Raw genomic sequence first — 25,121 nt, forward strand, 5'->3', positions numbered from 1 at the left:
AAATGACAAATATAGTTTCACAACATACGATACTTTCTAAAGATAGACGCATCCTCATTGTTCAGTCAAAAAAAAAGACTAAAAATATCGCAGACGTCACACCTGAGCAACACACAGCTAAAATGCTTGTGAAAGGTACTTGAAATATTTCTTCATTTGTTTGGTCGTAATATAAATTTGATGTGAACTGACTTGATAGATTCATTGTAGGCCCGTTAGCTTTTAGCATTAGAAGTGCACTTGTAGACAGATAGCATATCGTTAGCATAAGTATTTAACTTGCTTATGTAGAAAATATATGAATTATTACATTTAACATAAATAGTTTGATCCGAATCCAGTTAATTTTGGCGCAAATTGTATTGACTGGTTGATATTTTTACTATTATTTGATTAGGTGGTGTTTGAGCAGCTGTCTTTGTTCCTGGATCAGAGCAACATCTATGAGAAGTTTCAGTCTGGCTTCTCTAAACATCACTCTACGGAGACAGCTTTACTGACAGTGTCCAGTGACATCATGATGTCGGCTGACTCGGGTCAATACACTGTTCTGGTTCTCTTGGATCTGTCCTCAGCCTTTGACACAGTTGATCACCAGATCCTGCTGAGAAGACTGAGGGATGAAGTGGGACTGTCTGGGTCTGTGTTAGAATGATTCTCATCTTACCTTTTTGGACGAAGTTTCAGTGTATCTGCCAATCAAATGAGGTCTGAATCGGCAGATCTGTTGTGTGGAGTCCCTCAAGGTTCTGTTCTGGGTCCTTTATTGTTTTTGCTGTACTTGATTCCCCTCGGTAAAATCATTTAGAGATTTCCTGATGTTTCTTATGACATCTTTGCTGATGACATCCAGCTCTACTGCTCTTTTGATCCAACTGAGCCCCGGAGGCTGAACAGCTTAGTCAATGGTTGCTAGAAATCAAACAATGGTTGAGTGAAAACACTTTACTGATAAATGTGGACAAAACTGAAACTCTGGTTATTGCTCCTGATGATAAGATTCCCGGGTTGAGTCAGTACTTGGGTGACTTAGGTCAGTCTATCAAACTGAGCCTGAGAAACCTGGGTGTTGTATTTGATAAAGACATGTCTCTAGTTCAACACTGCAGAAAACTGACCAGAAACTGTTTCCTTCAACTGAGAAAAATCTCTAAACTTAAAAACTTAAAAAATGTTGTCACAACATGATCTGGAGATTATAATCCATGCGTTTGTGTCTTCTCGTCTGGACTATTGCAACAGTTTGTTTTCATGTCCAAACAAGAAGGAGCTGTCTCGTCTGCAGTTGATTCAGAACTCTGCAGCGGGAATTCTGACTCGCTCAAGTAGAAGAACTCACATTTCTCCGGTCCTTAAAACTCTTCACTGGCTTCCAGTTTCTTTCAGGATCAACTTTGAAATTCTGGTTCTTACTTTCAGATCTATTCATGGTCAGGCTCCTCCTTACATCAGTGATCTGATCCAGCCTTACACCCCAGCTCGGGCTCTGAGGTCTGTGGATCAGAATCCACTGATGGTTCCTGAACACAGTTCAGGACCAGAGGAGAGAAATCCTTCCAGGCTGTTGCTCCTAAGCTTTGGAAAGATCTCCCTCTGTGTTTGATGATCTACTGACTCCTTCAAGAAACATCTTAAGACGTTTTTATTTGTTCAGGCTTTTCCTTGATTTTCTGGAACTCCTGTTTTGTTATCAGTTTTATCTTGACCTTTAAAGTATGTACTTTATTGAATATTGTTTTGATTGTTAAAGCGCTTTGTGACCCTGGTCTGGAAAAGCGCAATATAAATAAAAAATACTTACGTACTTACTTATACACACGAGCATACAGACAGCTTTTCTGAACCTATAATAAAATGAACTTGAAAGAATTGAGAAATGTTTTTTTAGTGCTACTGCATCTTTATGAATGATCCACATTTTATAAATGAATTCATCAAAAGTCGTTATTTTAAAGATATTTTTTATTTATTCTGTGTCTCATTGCTTTGATCACATGCCCATACAAACTTTCATTGATACGTTTAAAAAATACAAAATAGTTTTTTCCAGAATCATCTGCAGTCAAGTTAAATCATTAAGATAAAAATTATTTTTTTGTCACTTCAAAAATATATATACAAACAGTAGGCACATGGACATTCCATTACAAAAATGAGAACAACATATTTCATATACATATAAGATCACATTCTGGCATACAAACGTAGCTTCAATGTCTTACATCCACATTTGGACTGACTTAAAATAAGGTTTATGCTAGAAAATATAGATTCATGAGGATAAAACACAGATAAATGATAAAGCTTATGTGTTGAACTCAACACCTTCTGAATTTGAGCAGGTTTGACAGACAGACTGGACTCCAGGAGACCCTTAAGGGACTCCCTTGACTTCACTGAGGAGCTCCAAACATGTGGAGCGTTAGCATTGCCTCAAAAATACTTGACAGCATCCAACATTCATGAGCAAAGGCCTTAAGCTTTGTGGATCTGGCATCCCGTGCCATACATTCTGAGCAAACGGAATGACTCACCAGCTCTTTGACTCACGGTTTGAGTCATTAAATACCAGCACGTGACTCATACGAAAAAAAAACAAAAAATCGCTTCACTGCTCGCTCTGTGCTCTCATCGTGGCTGTGAGGTGGCAGCGCTTGTTCCTCATGGTCAGCCCGTAGACCGGGGTCATGTCCAGTGTGTTCCCGGGCAGAGTGTGGACCTGCAGGCTTTGGATGAGGATCGCCAGGAAAAGGTAGACTTCGTTGCGGGCGATGACCTCGCCGATGCAGCGCCGCTTGCCCATGCCGAAGATCAAGACCTTTTCCCCTTTGACCTTGTTGACTTCGGTGCCGTCGGCGGACAGGAAGCGGTCCGGGTTGAAGGAGTTTGGATCTTTCCAGATTTCACTGAAATAAGGATTAAAAAAATGTTTTAATGAGTCAATTTGAATGAAGATTTAGTCACAGCTGATAAGTTGCTAGAATAATATATTTAAATCCCACATTTGTGTTGCTATGTCATAAGTGGTCGTCAGCTATGATTGGTTGACTGGGCGGCAAAGCATCATGGGAGCTGTTCTGGTCCCCGCTACTTGGAGGGTTGTTGGGAAGGATGGCAATGTTAAGTCAAAACAAATGTTCTTTATTTTAAAGATTGGTCTCTACAATACTTTATTTAAATGATTATAAATATATAAGTGATCAACAGTTGTGACTGGTTTGCTGGGCGGCAAAGCATTATAGTCTTTTTTGCTTGTTTAAAAGGATGTTACTGCATGTTGAGTTTGCAAGTTCAAATAAATAGTAATTAAAAAAATATAAATAAATAAATGTTCTTAATTTAAACAGGTGATACACATAGGTCCACCGTATATTAATTTACATATATTTTATAATTTCTACTCAAATGACTAGAAAAAAAAAGGAAAGTAAACATCAAATACTGAATATAATTTTCCTTATAACTGATTGAACTACGTCTCTACCCTCCTCTACGTTCACAATAGCCGGAAAGAGAAAAGTCTGGGCTTCCCTGGTGAAGCTGCTGCCCCCGCGACACGACCCCAGATAAGTGGAAGAAGCGGAATAAGTTAACGACATATAATAAACACTTTGCTTTAGTAAATCAGTGTTTGTTCTCACATGATCGGCTTCTAGAAACAGTTTTCAAGACTAGAAACAAATGCTTTAAAGCTGGGCAGATGCGAAAAAAAGCCTGGATCAGAACCAGACTTGAACCAGGAGATCAATGTGTACGACAAACATGTACTTACGGGTCGTGGTTGGTTTGCCACTGATTGATGAAAACACAAGTGTCTTTTGGAATAAAGTAGCCGTTCAGAGACGTGTCTTTTGACGTGCTGTAAGAAAAATGAGAACGACTTCAATGGAGGAAACATTCAGGCAAGTCTCTCATTTAAATTCTTGTGGTTGCCATGGAGACGTTTTCATGTATCTTTTTATGCGCGTCTACGACACTGGAGCATGTCATTAAAGTCTATGCGTCCCTCAACTTGAATTTTTGACATTGAAACATTCATTGAAGAAACTGAAAATGTTCTTCAAGACAAAACTGAAACTGAAATTCTACGAGTATCAAACTGTATATTCCTGTGACTACTGACTACTGTTTGTATATATATTTGAGATTTTATATGCGTCAAGAGATATAAAATCTCTCTCAAAATATATTCTATATATATATATAATATATTAATTTGTCATTGTCTGTTTTATACTGTAAGAATATGACAACTTCACTGTAATCGATAATCTAGATTTAACACACATTTCAAATAATCACTTGATTACCTGATAATCTTAACTCTTTCTCATATTTAATTCATATTAAATAATCATTGCCTCTCTTTAGAATCCACTCGCTAAGCTATTCGTCAGGTCAGGTCAAGCCTACACTCTGAGAAAGACAAAACAATCTCTCGATGGTGCCAGCTAGTCAAGAACAAAGGCAGACATCTGAGTAAGTCCACTGATAATCTGATTCTTTCTAGAAGACATCAAACTGCGGTAGCTTTCCACATTGTTTGTATTCGTAAACTTGTTTTTTATCATTAAAACTACATTTTAATTGATGTATGCTAGTGTCAATCATGCATATGTTGCCTCTGCCAAGGAGGTCATGTTTTTGTTGTCGTTTTCTGTCTGTTATCAAAATTACTTTTCCAAAATTTATAATATTTTTATATGGAAATTACCTTCTCTGAAAGAATTCTTTTGACCATGCTTTGGACTATTTAATGGACGAAAATATTATCATACATTCATTTTGTACCTTGAACATATTAGGAGTTGCTAAAAAAGGACTAGAGTAAAGTCTCTTGTATTGATCCTTACATGGTACAGCTGAATATTTCTTCTTAAATATAAGCCTAAATCAACGCAAGGAGACTCACCAGTGAGGGATGGTGAAGGGCACAAATGATGAGTGACGGAAGAGCTCCAGCATGAAGGCCTCCAGGTAGGGTAGGTTGGCTCTGTCGGAGAGACGAGGAAGCCGGTCGGTTCCCACCACACTCTCTGTGCACAGAAGGTAGAATGAGTTTTGTTGTCCAGGATGTTTTCAAGACCAGGTAAGAGCCACGTACTGATGTCTTGATAGAGTCTTTCTTGGATGTCAGGATACGCCACCAGATACATCAACGACCAGGACAGGCCGGTGGAGATGGTGTCGAAGCCTTCGGAGGAATCGTGAGAATGAGTAACGTACGAGGAGGACGAGACGGAACCAGAAGGATAAAAAATGAAGGTGGCTCACCTGCTCCGAAAAGGTCATTCACTATGCAGACGATCTTCTCGTCCGACATCTGGATGTTGGAGTTCTCGTCCAGCTTCCTGTCTTCGCAGTGATCGATGAGCGAGTCGGTGATGTCACGAAGGTTGTCCTGGAGAAGAAAAAAAAGACGGCGTTCATTTAAAGTTTGTTGCTTCATGTTGGAGATTAAAGATGAAAAAAAGAACAATTGTGATATTGGACTTGAGTACGAGGGCATATATATATGTGGTCGTAAAATGGAAACAGTGACTTTTAAGGGGTGGCGATGACGGACGTATGGACTGGATTCAATCAGTTCAGAAAGAAAATTGGGGTGTCAGCACGGATGGTAGGTCTTTCTTTTACGGTGGCATTTGGCCCACATTTCCAACACATGCTTGTGTAGGTTCAGGTTTTCACCAAACAGAGTTTATTACTACATTGTCAATAGTGTATGAATGTTTGTTTAGAAGGCTGGCGACCTGTCGAAGTTTTCCTTCACCCTGGGGAGCTGGGATAGTCTCAACCCCCCCTAATCCCCAACACTTGTGTTGTCTCTGGGTCAAGGTGACCCGGAGGGACGAAAACAAATGTGTTTGAGGTATCCCTTATGTTTTCTCTGGGTCAAAGGGAACGACCTCCAACACTGCATATGTATTTCTGGAAGCCAGGGAGGACGTTCACCTTGAGCAGGAGACAACACAAGGGATACCACAAACACATTTAACAGTAGGGTTAAGGAATAAGTGGTTAAAATGCATGTATCATGTAACATGGATCTGGTGCAACACACTATCTGACGGTACAGTTGGACATTGCTCCCAAAAGTTCAAGACACTTATAAAAGATATAGACCATGTGACCAAAGAGGCAGAAATCTGGTACAAAACCAGACAAACCTCGTCGTAACTAACACGGGATCAGCCAAAGCGTTTACCTTGTCGAAGGTGTTGTAGTGGTCGACCACGATCTTCCGCACAAAAGTGTTGAAGCAGTCGTTGATGGACAGGAACTTCTTCATGGTGGCGCTGGGTAAATACTGGAGGGCCGGGATGAAGTCCGCCGGGTTCCCGCTGCCCACCACCTGTCCGAACTCGTCGCTGAGGTTCACCAGGCCCAACAGCTCCTGGTCGTGGTGGTCGTAGCGGCGGCCGAAGCACATGCCGCAGATGACGTTGGCGACGGAGACCACGATGTAGCGGAAGGGGTCGAAGGCGCCTTCCTCCTGCATGACCTTGTCCAGCTGCTTGATGAGGTACTCCGCCTCCTTGGTGATGTGCTCCTCCAGCATGCAGGAGAACTGCGGCGTGGTGCTGTTCAGAGTGGAGTAGGTGCGCAGGGCGTTGTAGGCCAACTTCCGGCGGGCCCTCCAGACCCCCGCCTGGTCGCTGCTGAAGGTCAGACTCTTGCCGTCGCTGATGAACTTGAAGCTGTAGAGGTCTGGCCGACCGGCGAAATCTTCCCCCTGCTTGACAAGGGCCTGTCGAAGGGTCTCCAGGCCGCTCAGCACCACCACGGGACGCATGCCGATCTGGATCTGGAACACCGGGCCGTAGCGCTTGCCCATGGCGGTGAGACTCAGGTAGGGTTTGCTGCCCACCTCCAGGACGTTCCCGATGATGGGCAGGGGTTTGGGACCGGGGAGTTTCTGGAGACCCTCCGGGATCCGAGTGTGGAACATCTTGAGCATCAGGTAGACCAGACACAGGACTGTCAGGGCCAGCAGACCTTCTGACACCGACACCGATCCGATGAGCGGCAGGATCATTAGCGCCATGATGACTACTTTTTTTTTTTTTTGTTCACCTGCTTCCTCACAACCTGGAAATTAAAGAGGAGGAGCGTCAAGCCATTGATCGCAGGAGGTGTTGTGCAACATGTTGACTTCATGCACAATGAAGACGAAACTGCTTCAGATTCTGAAAGTAACGCTTTGATCGTGCATTTATTTGTGCGTCAAAATATCAACTTTTTAAATCTGCAATCGTTTAAAAATCCAAACTAAAAAAAAAAAAGCTGCACAATCCAAACTGACAGATTTGACTAAGAATAACAATAACTTGGAAGCAAAAACTCTGAGCTTACCGTGATCCAGAAAAGTGGAAGGAGAAGAGAAAGTTGCTCTGCAGGAACCGACAGGTTGTTTATGATTGCGTTTACTTCGGATCTTCCCAAAACACAGAATGGGCTCTTGCTTTATAGCGGCTCCTGCAGCTTGATTGGCTGCAGCTCATGATGTAACCCTCCCTCGTCCTCTCTCTCCCTCACTCATGAATGAAGAGAAAAAAGGTGTGTGTGCGTGAGTGTGTGTGGGTGTGTGTCGGTGTGTGTGTGTGTGCGTGCGTGGGTGTGGGTGTCTGAGAGTGAGGACAAAGATCTGCGTGACGTTCTTCGAAAATAAGTGATTTATTGAGCCTGTAAATACTGTGCGTGTGTGTGAGTGTGTGTGTGACTGCAATCATGAAACACACACACTCATGATTAATTATTGTCATCAGATGGAGTTGTGTGTACTTTTATGAAGCGTTTTTAATGTGTATTGATCAAGTATATTTTAACACACAGACACACAAATGCATGGATTGTAGTTTACTTTTATTAAATATAAAATAATAATAATGTTTTATTTATTACAAAAGTACATGTGATTCTTGTGTGTTATTAAAAAATATATATTTTTATTTAGTTTTTCTTCTTCTGCAACAGTATGTGTAAATTAACGTATATTTTTGTGTTGCATTAGTTCTTAGTTGTCTTATATATAGTTTTTTTCATTTTAAATCGTGTTAAAGTGTGTATGCTTATGTTTGTGAGCACTTTTTGTGTCTGTTGTGTATTTTTTTGTGCGGGTGTTCGGAATCATGCATTACGATGCATCTATAGCTTCAAGAAGTCGTCCAACCGTCCAATGTCTCGAGTTTCTACCACTTTTCTTCATATGTTTATTCAAAATCTCATATTTTCTTTAACTTCACTGGATCAGTTCTTATTAATTCCGCCTCTTATTCAAACTTTTTTCATTTTACTGAACAAAATATTTCAATTAAATACTTATATTTAGTAATTTAATTGATTTATTATTGACTTTTCATCATTTATGGAATTGATTTACGTCATGTGATCATGTATGGGTGTCATGCGAGCAGAATGTATTCTTGTATAATGTGACTTATATTAAATATATTCACCTTATTAATTATTTGATGCTTAAATTGAATTAATTTCCCTTTTGATCAATCTATGGTTGTGTCTTGATTCTTATATATATTTACAAACTCATGATCTTTACAATCATTTTTACTTGAGTGTTCTTGAAGTTTCGGTGAAGACCTTTACACCGGTTCAGTTGTTATTTTAGTAGGAACTGCAGGAACTGTAGCGTCACACACTCAAACACAACACACTCAAACACAACACACTCGGTGACAAATCCCTTCATGTGTGCACGGATCGGTGTCGCATGCACGGAGGTGACACTCGGGGGTGAGAACAGTAGTTAGTGACATGAACCACCCAGGCAGGTTTAAGTCCTGATCAAGCAGTCAGATGCCATTGCGTGCTTGTACCTGTTAGTTCTGCGCCGGAGTTAAACATTGACCAGTTGCGTGAGAGCAGCGATCAAACCCTCACCTCCCCTTTCAAGAGGATGCTGGGAAAGGGGGGAGAGAAGGGAGGGGGGGGGGAGGCAGGAAGATAGATAAGTTCAATATTGTTGTTGTTGGAATATAACATTCAGCAAGTTTACACAACTTTGTTTTACTTCATATATAAATTAGGTCATTTAAAATAGATTCATTGTATGTTTTTATGATTTTTATAACTTGTGTCTAAAATCAAATGAAAGTAAAATCAAACATTTAAAGCAATTTATAAGGAATTTAATGTTGTTGTACGTTTTTAAAGCACTTTTTAAACATTTAGCATTTCACACTTATTGAAACTAAACCAATTCAAAATGTTATCAATATTTAATTTTTTTTTATTTTTATATAAATATTTAACCATCCCCTTGTTCTGTTTATTTATTTATTTTAGGGTATTTCTCCTGAGAAGCTGGGAACAGACACATGTTCTGATGAATATTATCATAATTAATGATAGTTTTCATAACTCAATACTTTATATTTTTCTCTGTGTTCATCGATAAACATAAATACAACATTCTATTTTTTATTATTATTATAATTATTATTATTATTATGTATTTTTTTAATTCATATATAAAGCTTATCAAGTTGATGAAATTAAATACACTATAGCTGACCCCACGTTTTGAATATGCATCATAAAATAAGTTACATTTTCATTTTCCAGCTGAATTCATTGATTTCTATTGACACATGTCTCTAGACGGACAAAGCTATTTTAATGGACACATGTCTCATGATGGGCACATGTCTCTTGATGGACACATGTCCCATGATGGACACACGTCTCATGATGGACACACTTCTCTTGATTGACACATGTCTCTTGACGGACACATGTCTTCTGATTGACACATACTGTATCTTGTGGTAGACACATGTCTCATGATGGACACATGTCTTTTGATGGACACATCTCTTTTAATGGACACAAGTCTCATGATGGACACATGTCTCATGATGGACACATCTCTTTTAATGGACACAAGTCTCATGATGGACACATCTCTTTTAATGGACACAAGTCTCATGATGGACACATGTCTCATGATGGACACATCTCTTTTAATGGACACAAGTCTCATGATGGACACATCTCTTTTAATGGACACAAGTCTCATGATTGACACATGTCTCATGATGGACACATGTCTTTTGATGGACACATCTCTTTTAATGGACACAAGTCTCATGATGGACACATGTCAAATGATGGACACATCTCTTTTAATGGACACAAGTCTCATGATGGACACATGTCTTTTGATGGACACATCTCTTTTAATGGACACAAGTCTCATGATGGACACATGTCTCATGATGGACACGTCTCTTTTAATGGACACAAGTCTCATGATGGACACATGTCTCATGATGGACACATCTCTTTTAATGGACACAAGTCTCATGATGGACACATGTCTCATGATGGACACATCTCTTTTAATGGACACAAGTCTCATAATGGACACATGTCTCATGATGGACACATGTCTTTTGATGGACACAAGTCAAATGATGGACACATCTCTTTTAATGGACACAAGTCTCATGATGGACACATGTCTCATGATGGACACATGTCTTTTGATGGACACATCTCTTTTAATGGACACAAGTCTCATGATGGACACATGTCTCATGATGGACACATGTCTTTTGATGGACACACGTCTTTTAATGGACACAAGTCTCATGATGGACACATGTCTCATGATGGACACATCTCTTTTAATGGACACAAGTCTCATGATGGACACATCTCTTTTAATGGACACAAGTCTCATGATGGACACATGTCTCATTATGGACACATGTCTTTTGATGGACACATCTCTTTTAATGGACACAAGTCTCATGATGGACACATGTCTCATGATGGACACATCTCTTTTAATGGACACAAGTCTCATGATGGACACATGTCTTTTGATGGACACATCTCTTTTAATGGACACGAGTCTCATGATGGACACATGACTCATGATGGACACATCTCTTTTAATGGACACAAGTCTCATGATGGACACATGTCTCATGATGGACACATCTCTTTTAATGGACACAAGTCTCATGATGGACACATGTCTCATGATGGACACATCTCTTTTAATGGACACAAGTCTCATAATGGACACATGTCTCATGATGGACACATGTCTTTTGATGGACACAAGTCAAATGATGGACACATCTCTTTTAATGGACACAAGTCTCATGATGGACACATGTCTCATGATGGACACATGTCTTTTGATGGACACATCTTTTTTAATGGACACAAGTCTCATGATGGACACATGTCTCATGATGGACACATGTCTTTTGATGGACACATCTCTTTTAATGGACACAAGTCTCATAATGGACACAAGTCTCATGATGGACACATCTCTTTTAATGGACACAAGTCTCATGATGGACACATCACTTTTAATGGACACAAGTCTCATGATGGACACATGTCTCATGATGGACACATGTCTTTTGATGGACACATCTCTTTTAATGGACACAAGTCTCATGATGGACACATGTCTCATGATGGACACATCTCTTTTAATGGACACAAGTCTCATGATGGACACATGTCTCATGATGGACACATCTCTTTTAATGGACACAAGTCTCATGATGGACACATGTCTCATGATGGACACATCTCTTTTAATGGACACAAGTCTCATGATGGACTCATGTCTCATGATGGACACACGTCTCATGATGGACACACGTCTTTGGATGGACACATGTCTTCTGATGGATACAGCCATCATGTCTCATGATGGACACACGTCTCTTGATGGACTCATGGTCTCTGGCGTGGCTCTCCTCGCTGCAGGAGGTTCTGGTCTCTGGAGACTCTCCGCTGCGCCTCTGGTGCAGCAGGTTGCGTGAGAAGCGGAGCTGCAGTCCAGAGGGGAGGGTCTCGGACTCCTGGACAATCCTAAATCTGCTCGGTCAAGTCACGCGAAGGCGGCAGCCACTGGAAAAGACACAAGGGTCTTAAACTTGCAGAACAAAAGCGCGCGGACGCGACACTCTCTCTCTCTCTCTCTCCCTTTTCCATGAGCGTGCACGCGCATGCGAACGCGCGAGATCTCGCAGCTTTGGAGTCATGCAATGTGTCACTCAGCCTTCATTCATCCAGTCATGCAACACCGCCTCTACACGACCGAGGACCAGATTGCAAAACACGGTAGAAAACTCCAACAAAAAAAAAACAACAAGTTGAACTTTTCACCTTCGTGTCACGCATCGCTCCAGAGTCTGTGCTGAGGTCACGAGATGTCCGGGGATGGATTCAGCGAAGTAAAGCAAGATATTCATATGAATAAGTAATATTTATACGTTTACATTCGTCTGAAATATAGTCATATTACTTCACTGATTATTAAAAAAACATTTTTTTAATTTTTAATTAAGTCATTTATAGACATAAATCTTTCTTTTAACTTTATATTCTACATGTACTTTTATATTAATCACACAGTAAATGTTGATATAAATACACATCAAGATGACAAATGGATTTTGTTTTGGTGAAATAATTCAATTATTTGTTGATTTATTCAGTTGTGTATGTTTTTAAACAATCCTACACGTCAAGTCAAAGACTTTTTGTTCTGTATTTATCACTCACGTACAATCATATATATTTTTTACTAGAATAAAATATGTTCGACTGCAAGTTAACAATTTGTCATATGAACATTATGTTTATTATACAAACATTATATATATCGTGTGATATGTTTATGTATGGATAGGATGGATGGATGGATAAAATAATTGATAGATGGACGGATGGATAAAAGAATGAATGGATGGATGGATCAATGGATGGATGGATAGATGGATTGATAAAATAATGGATAGATGGATGGATGGATGGATGGATGGATGGATGGATGGATGGATGGATGGATGGATGGATGGATGGATGGATGGATGGATGGATGGATGGATGGATGGATGGATGGATGGATGGATGGATGGATGGATGGATGGATGGATGGATGGATAAAAGAATGAATGGATGGATGGATCAATGGATGGATGGATTGATAAAAGAATGGATAGATGGATGGATGGATAAAAGAATGAATGGATGGATGGATGGATGGATGGATGGATGGATGGATGGATGATGGATGGATGGATGGATGGATGGATGGATGGATGGATGGATGGATGGATGGATGGATGGATGGATGGATGGATGGATGGATGGATGGATGGATGGATGGATGGATGGATGGATGGATGGATGGATGGATGGATGGATGGATGGATGGATGGATGGATGGATGGATGGATGGATAAAAGAATGAATGGATGGATGGATCAATGGATGGATGGATTGATAAAAGAATGGATAGATGGATGGATGGATAAAAGAATGAATGGATGGATGGATGGATGGATGGATGGATGGATGGATGGATGGATGGATGGATGTATTTATGGATAAAAGAATGAATGGATGGATGGATCAATGGATGGATGGATTGATAAAAGAATGGATAGATGGATGGATGGATAAAAGAATGAATGGATGGATGGATGGATGGATGGATGGATGGATGGATGGATGGATGGATGGATGGATGGATGGATGGATGAATAAATGGGTGGATGGATGAATGTTATTTTGAGGCAGATGTTAGTGTTTATTCATCTGTATGTTAGCAAAATAACTGATAAAAGAGAATGAAAGGAAAAAAAAAATCACTAAACCATCAGGATCTACAAAACCTTTAAAGGATTCATCAGTCTCTCTGAGCCAAACGAAGTGTAAGCTTGTTATTCTGTGTTTCTTCAGCAAGAGAGTTTCAAAACAAAATACCTGTCATCCCATTGATCTTATAAATATAGATAAAGAAGAGCAAACACATGACGTTTCTCCCTCTTGAGTGTTTAAACTTGATTACTCACAGTTTCTGCTTCTTCACCTTTTTTTTTTAATGGAGAAATGAAAGTCAGCAAGAACACCAACATTTCAACACAACATGAACACACACTACTACAGGATGTGACTCGTGTCACCGCTAATATCAGGACGCACGGGATGTGCAGGAATGCTGGAGTCTGGCCTGGAGGAGTGAGCGGCACAGCTTCCTGTGTCCATCAGACGCAGCCAGGAAGGAAAGAAGTGTCAAAATAAAAGGAGAAAAAAGAAAAACATGTTTTGCCCACAGCCATGCACGTCTGTAGGAATTCTTGGACATAAAAGCAGGTGTAATGACTGTGAAGGCTGTCGGATCAGTTGTCACGCACACACACACACACACACACTCCAGTGCAGGTGTGTACGGAGAAGTTTTGTGTTTCTCTTCATCATTTCTGAAGAAATGTTTAAAAACATCTGAACACAGGAATGTCAGGATATGTTAGTTTTCTATAAAGAGATTCAACTGGACTGAGTAGAGTTTTGGGAAGATCTTCTCATCCAAGAGTGTTCTTGAGACGTCATGATCATTCACTTTGAAATCTTTAATTCCTCTCACATTAATTCCTGCAACATGAAGACAAAGGTCAAACGCCTACAACTACAACAAGGCCGACAATTAAGGTTGTTATTCAATTTGGATAATTTTCAAGAACAAAACAAAAGGTGAGCAAACAGTCGATCAAATCTTAATTAATTTAATTTAATGTAAACTTCATCGAGGCCGAGGGTAACTATTGCTCCAGTTTACCTCCAGTTCTTACCAATATTTCTACGTTAATCACAAAATATAAGCAGTTCTACTTTTATCCTTGAGTTGTTGGAGAGTAAAGTACCTTCACCAATGCATATGTATTCTGGAAGTAGTTGTAGTAATAGTACTGGTTATAGTAGTCGTCCAATATTAACAATGTTAGCAAACCTAGTAGTAGTATTAGTTGTAATAGACGTTGTAGTCGTACTGGTAGTAGTAGTAGTAGTAGTAGTAGTAGTAGTAGTAGTAGTAGTGTTAGTAGTGGTACTAGTAGTTGTAGTAGATATTGTAGTAGTAGTAGTAGTAGTAGAAGTAGTTGTAGTAGAAGTAGAAGTAGTTGTAGTAGTTGTAGTTGAAGTTGAAGTTGAAGTTGAAGTTGAAGTTGAAGTTGAAGTAGTACTAGCAATAGCAGTAGAAGTAGCTGCACTAGTAGTGGTATATATATTTCAAGGGATAAATACAGTTTTCTTGGTAAAACAATAAAAGTAAAGCTGAAGTTGTATATTTTCAAACAGTGTAACTAGACTAGAAAACAATAAGATGAATAAAAACAAGGTATTTATACTTTTACATGAACTTTTGCCTTCATAATTACTCAACTTGGGTTTTAAAAAATACTTTCTCATGCACCAGCAAAATGTGATTTTACATTGGCAACAGATAAACATTTGTTGTACAGTAGTTTAAAATAACTTCACTTCGACTGCGGCCACCGAGACCAGCAGGACGCGAGTCCTTGCGTGTGGCAGATCAGGCAAACCTTAATAGGATTATTGTGGACTTGCTTGTCTTGACACCCCCGCATGAATGTTGTCATGACCTAATACAAACTTACAGCAGTGAGACGCAGCAAACTCACTTGGTTTTAAATGGTTTAAACCTTGTTTGTGTGTCAAAAATCACACATCAATCCACAAAACATAAATCTGCGTCATGTCGCTGCATTAAGTTGATGGGATGGTTCGGACAGGAAATAAGTGATAAAAGTAAAGTGCGTCCGGTGATTTTACAAAATAAAACTCAAATCTCTTTTTAATTCTTTTTAAATTCACTATTAAAACACTTTACACTGGTTTGAAATGCAATTATTTATAATATTAAATTAAAAAAAAACAACAAACTGGTTGCAATTTCCTTCCATTTCAAAATGACTAAAATCCATTTTAATTCATAATGAAAAAAAACAACTAAATCATGACATACATATGTACATATACTATATAATATAATGGTCATGAATATATATATTTTGTACAATAAAATAAAATATGAAAAATTAAATGATCAAAATTTGGCTCAAGGATTTAAATTTACAATAATACATTTTTGGAATGTCTGTTGACTTTACAAAGTAAAGCTTTGGACACTGAAATATTTACATATTTTTTAAATAATTGTCTTTTCATAATAGTTTTTAACACTTTACAATTGTTTGAAATCCAATTGAAACTCATGGAAAATATTGAAAAAATAAACTAAAATAAATAAATAAATACGAAATAAAATACAAAACAAAACAAAAAATCTCGACTAAAATCACCTTTAATTCATAATAAAAAGAACAGTACACGAAACAGATCAAATCAAAAAGTTTCATACTAGAAATTCTAATTTAATAAATTAAATATTAAAAATGTGGCTAAAGGATTTACGTTTAGAAAGAATATATTTAATTGTGGAACATTTTTGACAAGTAAAATGAGTTAATGTTCTTAGTGAATTTGACTAAAACATGTTTTCGTTTCCATTAAGGATGACTTCACAAACATTACGTAAAATAATAAAGTTTGGTTTATCTCCTGCTCCTTGGCATTGCAGGGGAATTCAACAGGTTGCCGGTCGATCCGAGACCACATGTATTTAAAAACGAACATACAAAATACACACAGGAAACTCAACGACTCTGCAGGTCATGAAGGTCAGTTGAACGAGAATCTAAAACACAATAACAAGGACTAGACTTCAACACAACCAGCTGACGAGTCAATATTGAGTCTGGTAGGGGGGTCACCGGGGGTTCAGCGGAAGCCTGAGGGTCAAATCAATGCATAAGAAAAGCTCCTGGTTGTGCGTTTGTGTGTTGTATGCGTGTGTGTTTTTTTGTGGGTGTGGGGGGATCGTGGATCACCTTCTCTTCCTGACCCGGTGTAAATACCAGATTAGTAACTGAGCTAATGGCTCCCCCTCCTCCTCGCCTCCCTCTATTCTCTGCTGCCATGTAAGCCAGCTCTCGCGCCGCCGCAACAATAGTTGCGTGCGGAAATATCTCGGTCATCCATCTTTCTGTCACCTCTGCCTCTCCAGCGCAGCACGAAGGTGTCAGAACCCAGAATGAATGGCCCGGCGGGTCAGGATCATAAAAGCAAATCCTATCAAGGTGCGTGTCTGCAGAGAGTCGTGACCCACACTCGTCTTCGGAGAACACGGCCGCTGACAGGCCGCCGGCCCCGGAGTCATTGTTGGCCCCGAGACGCCGAGTGTGGCTGGAAAATAAAACATGCTCACGGAGGCCATAAATGTTTCTTTACCACTTCCGCTAATTCAGTAGCAGAGACAAAGCAAATGTCGTGATTCATTCAAGTAAATCTGTTTCAACTTTCTTTTTACGGTGATGATATTTTTATGAGGCTAGCTGGGATGTTAGCATCAGCTAGCACATGTTACTCATCCTAACATAATAATAGCTGGGATCCTAGCATCAAGTAGCACATGTTGCACATGCTAGCATAATAATAGCTGGGATGCTAGCATTAACTAGCAAATGTTGCTCATCCTAGCATAATAATAGCCGTGGTGTTATTGTCAGCTAGCAAATGTTCTCATGCTAGCATAATAATAGCTGGGGTGTTAGCATAGACTAGCGCATGTTGCACATGCTAGCATAATAATAGCTGGTGTGTTAGCATCACCTAGCAAATGTTGCTCATGCGTGCATAATAATAGTTGGGGTGTTAGCATCAAGTAGCACATGTTGCTTGTGCTAGCATAATAATAGCTGGGATGCTAGCATCAGCTAGAACATGTTCCTCATGCTACTATAATAATAGCTGGGATGTTGGCATCACCTAGCACATTTTGCTCATGCTAGCATAATAATAGCTGGGAGGTTAGCATCAAGTAGCACATGTTGCTCATGCTAGCGTAACAATAGCAGGGGTGTTAGCATCAGCTAGCACATGTTGCTCATGCTAGCATAATAATAGCTGGGGTGTTAGTATCGGCTAGCAAATGTTGTTCAGGCTAGCATAATAATAGCTGGGATGCTAGCATAAGCTAGCACATGTTGCTCATGCTAGCATAATATTAGCTGGGATGCTAGTTTCTTTAAAAAAAAATGTAAACCTAGAAGTAGTAAAAATGTAAGCAAAAGTATTGGTAGTAGTAGTAGTAGTAAGATAAGGAACAGTACTAGAGAAAGTAGTTGTAGTGGTTGAAGTTCTAGTAGAAGTAACAGCAGATGTATCTGTAGTGTAAACAAAGTGGTAGAAGTTTTTAATATTATTATTGGTGGTAGTAGTAATAGTAGTAGTAACGGGAGCAGCAGTAGAAGTACTGAGAGTAATAGTAGTCATATCAGTAATAAGAGAAGCACAAGTTTTAAATCATAGTAACTGTCGTACCATTCTAGAATTGGTAGCTGTATTAGTATTGGGAGTAGTGAAAGTAGTTCAAGTTAGAGTAATAATAGTAGTCGTAGAACACTTAAAAACTTTGTCACAATACTTCAAACATAAGGTTATTATTATTTTTCCAGTTTTCTTTCATAATGGTTGCGTCTCTTCCAGAGTCCACGTCAATGATAATAGAGCAGCTCTTGACCTGTCACTCAAACATGGATTCAGAACTCAATGACCAAAAAAAGTTCTTCTCAAGGGACGAAATGTCAAAAGGTTACGAGCGGCCCATAAGTGAGCCAGTGAATTCGGGTCGCGACCCCATTTAAGCGTCTGGCTGCGGCTACTTGCTGGCGCCAAGCTTCATGTTTACGTCTCCAGAAATATGTTTTCAACCGTTAATCAACATTTAAGTCCGAGTGAGTCATGACAGTTACCATCAGCATCTTTGACTCCATCGAAGAGTGTTGTTGCTTCAAAAAAGATGGTTTTAATGTTTCATAAAGTCTGGATTTTATCTTTGATTAAACCAATGAGTTAATTAAAATCTAACAGATTTATTATTCTTTCATCAAAGGTCTACTTATTTTCAACTTTAATCTAAATAAATCAAGTATTTGATCAGGAAAAAGACAACAATAAGCCTTTATTCCTTGGACAAACAAGTGGTAGTTGCAGTATCTGATGTCATGTATGTACACAGTGCAGCCTCCATTACATCCAATTATCATCGTCCTGGGATCTTTACATACAATTACTTTCCTGTGGAATTTGACCAGTAGCCTTTTTTGTCTGGAGGGAAATAAGAAACCGATAAGCTTTGCACGCAAAACAAGTCATGCATGACACAAATTAACCTTTTCTGCCCCCTGTATGTACACACACACACACACACACACACACACACACACAGCAACACACACACATGCCCCCACCACAACCTTCTTTCTCTCTGCACTGCAAACTGACTGCAGCCTATAATCTATAGCTTTATCCATAGATTGAATTCGGTAAAGAGCTCTCACTCTGTTTCTGCTTCCATCGGGTTTAAGAAAATATTTTGTTTTTGTTAATTCATAACTTTTGGGGGTTGAACTGTCAATTTTTTAAAGTGCAACAAAATGTCACACACATTATATATATAAACTATAATAATTTTCATTCTTATATACAGTATACATAAGACTATATAGTAATATAATATTATATATATGTATATATATATATATATATATATATATTTATGTTTATATATAATTTTCAGTATTATATATATATATATATATATATATATATATATATATATATATATATATATATTTATAAAGTATATATGTATTTATATATATTGTAATATACACATTTTTAATACGGCTTAACAATGTGTATAATACACATTATTATTGCATATTATTATAGTACTTCTAGAAATCTATACATCTACTATTAATTATACTGTGTATATACACAGTATAATTAGTAGTAGATAGTAGGTACTAGTACTAGTGTTGGTAGCAGTAGTAGTAGTTCTAGTAGTAGAAGTAGCTGTAGTAAATATATATATATTTTCTATAGCTAGTTGTATTTATAGTAATGGTAGAAGTAGCAGAATCTTGACAATACAAGCAAGACTAGTACTTCTATTAGTAGTAGTAGTAGTAGTTGAAGTAGTAGTAGTAGTAGTAGTAGTAGTAGTAGAAGTAGTAGTAGTAGTGGTGGTAGTAGTGGTAGCAGTAGCTGTAGTAGTAGTGGTGGTAATAGCAGTAGTGGAAGTAGCTGCAGTGTAAGTGGTAGTAAACAATACTTTCCAGAAGTACTTATTGTCATAATACTGGTAGTAGGAGCATAAGAAGTAAAATGTAAGCGAAATTAGTAGTATTAGTAGTGGTTGAAGTTGTAGTAGTACTGAACATCCATCAAATAAATAAACAATTATTTAATACTGTCAAGACTTGAAAAACATTTTTCTTAAAATACATTTTTCATGTTAAATTCAAAGCACTACAAGAATACATTTATTTTTTCCAACTGATCTTGGATAAATAAAAGTGTCATGAGTCAGCTTTGAGAGTTTTGCTCAAGGGTCACGGTCAAAGTTGGTTCTGCACTTGGGGAAGTGTTTTGGGTTTTTCTGGCTGCTGAGTGATCGCTCCCTCAATAGTGGATCTGCGGGTTAATCATTGTGCATTGCGTGCAGACTGTGTTTGCTCGTACAGAGCCAAGGGTCGCAAGGTTGTGGACAGAACGAGCAGAGGGACGTGTCGCTCACCCTTCTTTATCAAAACAAACTTCAGCGCTTTTAGAACCTGCACGCAAGTCATACATAGATCACCTTTTCATTGAACTTTGGCTTTTTTAATTGGAATGTAAACCACTAAACAATGCTACAATTTGATTATGTGTGAAACGTTACTCAGAACATCTAGGATTGGATTAAAATTGCATTTATTTTATTTTGAAAAAGAGATAAATAAATGAACCACTTTACAGTTAAGATACAATGACAATATATTAAGTTTGGTAATAGAATATAGTTTAATGTAAAGGTTGATTAATATTGCTTAAGATTGCTAAATACTTTTTTATAAGAATGCCTAAATTGTAATTGCATGTCTTTCTGTCATAAAACTTTTACTTTGTAGCTTTTTCATTTCCATGTATTCAACAAGAACATTTGTTTTTACTATAAAAACAAAGTAAATTATTATTAAAAAATGTCATAGTCATAGACGTGTGACACTTGCTTGCAGTCGTCCATCATCATACTGAAAGTAAAACAACAATAATGAATAATTCAATTGATGTTTGTGTTGATTGTAAGATTATAAGAATCCTCTACAAGTGCTCATGAAGTCAACATCCCTACAAAATATAACATTTCAGTCTGTTGACCTTTGACTTTTGTATTTAATTCTGTGTAATACAAGTAAATTTACAACTTTATTGACACTAGACGGTCACAGAAAACAATGTATTTGAAGGTCCAGCTGAGCCAGTGAACCAATAAAACTACTAAAGCCACACAGTGTTTGATTTTGCTTTGAGAAAATTGCTTCATCTGTTCACTTCCCTCGTTCATGTTCTTACTTGTGGCAGCTCTTAAAACTGTGTTGCAAGATGTGAGGCTGAGAATCACAATGAAAGTTGTCAAAGAAATGAAGCAAATATCAAAACAAGACGAGTCCCTGAAACCTTTATTTTTCAGTTTAAGACTCATTTTCATTCTTATGATTCTCACTTTAATCCGGCTTTATGAACCTAATCTGAGTTATAATCCGGAGCGCTGCTCTCTGAGGTGAGTTATCGCGTGTCGCGGCACAAATTCTTACGTGAGCTGCGAGTGTATCGTGTGCCAAACTTTATCTTCTTAATCAGTCCTTTCTGTCGTCAGGTGATCATCCTCGCACTACCTGGTGGGATCAGTGAGGCGCGAGCACGACTCCTGCGCTCGGGCGGCGGCGTGTGTTTCACTGCCGTCCGTCTGTCAAACATCGGACCCTCTGTTTCGCAACGTGACCTTCTTTTATGCAAGATGGCGATAAAATGGTTTCGTGAGGAGCAAAGTTTCCACAGTGAGTTCCAGGAAATCAGGGGCGATCGATACGATGATTGATCCTGATCTACCGGTGGATCAAAGGTATTGTGGGTAGATATCATCCTATCACTTGATTGACAGCCAGTCAGAGGCATTTTTATGACACTAACCCTCAACTTTAAAATGTGTTTTATGTCCAGAGAGTTGAGACCGTTTGTCTGTTGACCTTTGACTGTGCTAGTTTATTCTTAATATAAGTATATTTACAAATGTATTGACACCACATGGTCACAGAAAACAATGCTAGAGAAGGTCCAGCTGATTGGACCACAAGTTGGGAAATGAACCAATGAGCTGCTTTCTCTATCCTAAGATCCACCCATTACGTCCAGGCACATACATATATAATTGTATCAGAGAGATGTCAATCAAATCAGCTGATTTGGCTGCATTAGTTTAATGAATTGTTGTAATTCAGTGACTCGAATTATTATTCAGTCAGTGCAAGTCAACAAAGTAAAGTCATGTAAGAACAAAGTTCATAGTGTGTTGTGTTGTTAAATATTAGCTCAGGTGGTTGGTCAACATACATGTACATATATATATATAATTCTAAATAAATGTAATTTGTTCCTCCAAAATTGACATAAAAATGTGATTGATGACAACTTTCTTTTGCGACAGTTACAAATGTACCGTCGACTAATGTTCAGTGGTTTAAGTAGAAAAAAAAAACATTAGGATCATTTTCCAACATCTCATAGCAGGAAGCAACGTCAGCGTTACACAAGAGTACTAGTCGTAGTAAACACCAAACAACCCATCATTAATATGTACCTAACAATGGCGGTGTAGAACTGGTCCAGCCTCAACCGTGGGAGTAGGAATTTCCAAAGCTGACACAGGAAGTGCATCCATTTTTAGGGACTTCTTTACGACCCACATCAGGTCTACAAGTCAGGAAGGTACCCTCTTTCTTCGGAGCGTTGAGATGCAGGTGGATTCTCACAGCACCGGGTCACAAGTCGGATCTTTAGAAGGACTCAGTCGAAGACACATGCCAACAGAATGTGAGGAGCCTGATGGTTTTTCAGGTGCAGGGTTGCTTATTGTTATTCCAAATGGTGTCGCAAGTGGGATGATGGCATGAGGTCGTTGGAATGGGAACTGCAGTGAGCTTGATTCTGGGGGGCCGGTGACATTAGCACGTGACTCTTGTTCCAGTCAACTTTACACCCCAAAATAAACCTGGAAGATAGTCAAAGTTAGTGAAATAAAATCTGTTTTTTTTATGTTTCCTTCTTCAATATAATGTCTGTGGTGCTGGAAATGTAAGGAAACTCCTGCTTTAATGCATCAAGAAGAAAGGGATATAGCCAGAAAAAAAATATTGTACGTATCAATCACTGCTGACATTACATTTATCTTCTTTGTTATTTTAATACGACTATTTGACCTAAATCCGTGTTTATCTAGCTGCGAGGAGGAAGAACCTGTTTGGCCAAAAACCTGAAGGCAAAACTTCCCCTTACATGAATACAAGAGAAAATAATCTCAGCCAGCTGGTGATTCTCCTGCAGCGACCTCAGACTTTATGACTTAATAACCCAGGGTTTGACAGCTGTTGCGTGGCAGCCGACGGAATCAAACGATATTTGTCGTCGTCGTAAAAGATCAAAAGCAAAAGTGAATCGGAGAAAGTAGTCGTTGACGGCGAAGTTTCAATTTGATTTTTATAACAGAGTAATTTAAAACAATTAAAAAAACACTGTGTGAGAGATGGAAAAACTAGTTTTAAAAAGTTACATGCACGACAGGAAAAGGAAAAACGTCTTTTTAACAGGCAGAAACCTCGAGCAGGACCAGACTGAGTGCGGAATATCTTCTTCTGTGAACAACAGGTAGGGAGAAGTAAGTGAGTAAGTATTATCTGTAAAGCGCTTTTTTTTTAACCAGGGTCACAAAGCGCTTTACAAAGCAAAACAATACACAGTTAAAATACATGCTAAGGTCAACACAACATGGTGAGAAACACAACAGCCACAAGACAATTAGGAAAAAAGGACAAATAAAAATGTCATAAGATGTTTCTTGAAGGAGTCAGTAGATCATCAAACACAGAAGGAGAGGAAGATCGTTCCAAAGCTTAGGAGCAACAGTCTGGAAGGATTTCTCTCCTCTGGTCCTGAAATGTGTTCAGTAGATTCTGATCCACAGACCTCAGAGCCCGAGCTGGGGTGTAAGTCTGGATCAGATCACTGATGTAAGGAGGAGTCTGACCATGAATAGATCTGAAAGTAAGAACCAGAATTTTAAAGTTGATACTGAAAGAAACTGGCAGCCGATACAGTGTTTAAAGGATCGGTAAAATGTGAGTTCTTCTACTAGAGCAGGTAACAATTCTCACTGCAGAGTTTTGTATTAAGTGCAGGCGACACAGCTTCTTCTTGTTTAGACACGAAAATAAACTGATATAGTCCATACGAGAAGGAGGGAAAAAGGAGGGAGGAAAGAATGGAGAGAGCAGTGTAGTGCAGGGTCCGGAGGGGGAGTTAGAGGTGCATGTGTGTGAAGGTAGTAATCCAGCAGCGTGTCAGCTGGTCTCACACAACAACAGATTATATAGATGGTGATCATGATATGGGGAACGTCACGGAGATCACGACAACTGCAGCGACCACACCTGACACACACCGGTCGCTGCACGCGGCAGGTACGACTGCAGGAAGGAATGTTCGCCGGAGAGAGTGTGTGAGAATGAGAGAGAGAGAGAGAGAGAGACGGAGAGAGAGAGAGCGTAATTGTTGCAAATGGGTGTAGCTGGGCTTAAATAAATTTCAATCACTGCAGGGCTGCCTGTCATCCACCCTTCTCTGGGAAGTGTGTGTCTTGTAAACAACACAAACGTGACTAGTTTCTATTGCTTTAGCTGTAAAAAGCAGCAGATCCTGGTGTTTTCGCAGAGACGTATACGAGACGACGAAAGGCTCAGCAGAACACAGCGTTCACACAAACCAAGGTTGCACGGCGACGTGCCAGCGAGCCATTAACCTCGCTAGACTTCTTTTTCCGATTTGATCCGAAGCCAGTTCTCGGATCGTTGATTTATGGCCGATCATAACCCCGGCAAAATCTGAAGCAACATGGCTAATATGTCACTGCTGCGCCTCGGGTTATCGCGCCGCAGCGTCTCCTTTGATCTTTATGAGCACATGAAACTTCATATCTGCTTTTTATTATCATTACTCACCTTCAGCAGGGTTCTGAAAGGATGAGCTGACACTGGTCCAGTGACTAGATATCATTAGCGAACAGGTTGAGCTAGCATATACAAATAATATTTATCCAT

At 39.0% G+C, this 25,121-nt stretch overlaps 1 protein-coding gene across 1 annotated transcript; it reads right to left on the bottom strand.

Moving 5' to 3' along the window:
• Nucleotides 1-1,944: 1,944 nt before the first annotated feature.
• On the bottom strand, nt 1,945-7,508 carry cyp1a (cytochrome P450, family 1, subfamily A). The gene is made up of 7 exons (XM_087793600.1): nt 7,357-7,508; nt 6,209-7,092; nt 5,275-5,401; nt 5,105-5,194; nt 4,913-5,036; nt 3,773-3,859; nt 1,945-2,906 (listed from the first exon to the last, which is right to left on the bottom strand). Exons 2-7 carry the CDS (start codon nt 7,046-7,048, stop codon nt 2,609-2,611), a joined length of 1,566 nt encoding a protein of 521 aa, XP_087649726.1. The 5' UTR covers nt 7,049-7,092; nt 7,357-7,508; the 3' UTR covers nt 1,945-2,608.
• Between the last annotated feature and the right edge of the window lie 17,613 nt (nt 7,509-25,121).

The sequence above is a fragment of the Callionymus lyra genome, chromosome 6 (assembly GCF_982586985.1).
Source record: "Callionymus lyra chromosome 6, fCalLyr1.hap1.1, whole genome shotgun sequence".
Taxonomy (NCBI): domain Eukaryota; kingdom Metazoa; phylum Chordata; class Actinopteri; order Syngnathiformes; family Callionymidae; genus Callionymus; species Callionymus lyra.

Excerpts from the sequence above, each read along its gene's own strand:
- cyp1a (XM_087793600.1), bottom strand. The coding sequence starts at position 7,048 with ATGGCGCTAATGATCCTGCCGCTCATCGGATCGGTGTCGGTGTCAGAA. Across the intron at positions 5,195-5,274 it reads GAATGACCTTTTCGGAGCAG|GCTTCGACACCATCTCCACC; the intron begins GTGAGCCACCTT and ends ATTCCTCCGAAG. Across the intron at positions 3,860-4,912 it reads CCCTTCACCATCCCTCACTG|CACGTCAAAAGACACGTCTC; the intron begins GTGAGTCTCCTT and ends TTTTTCTTACAG.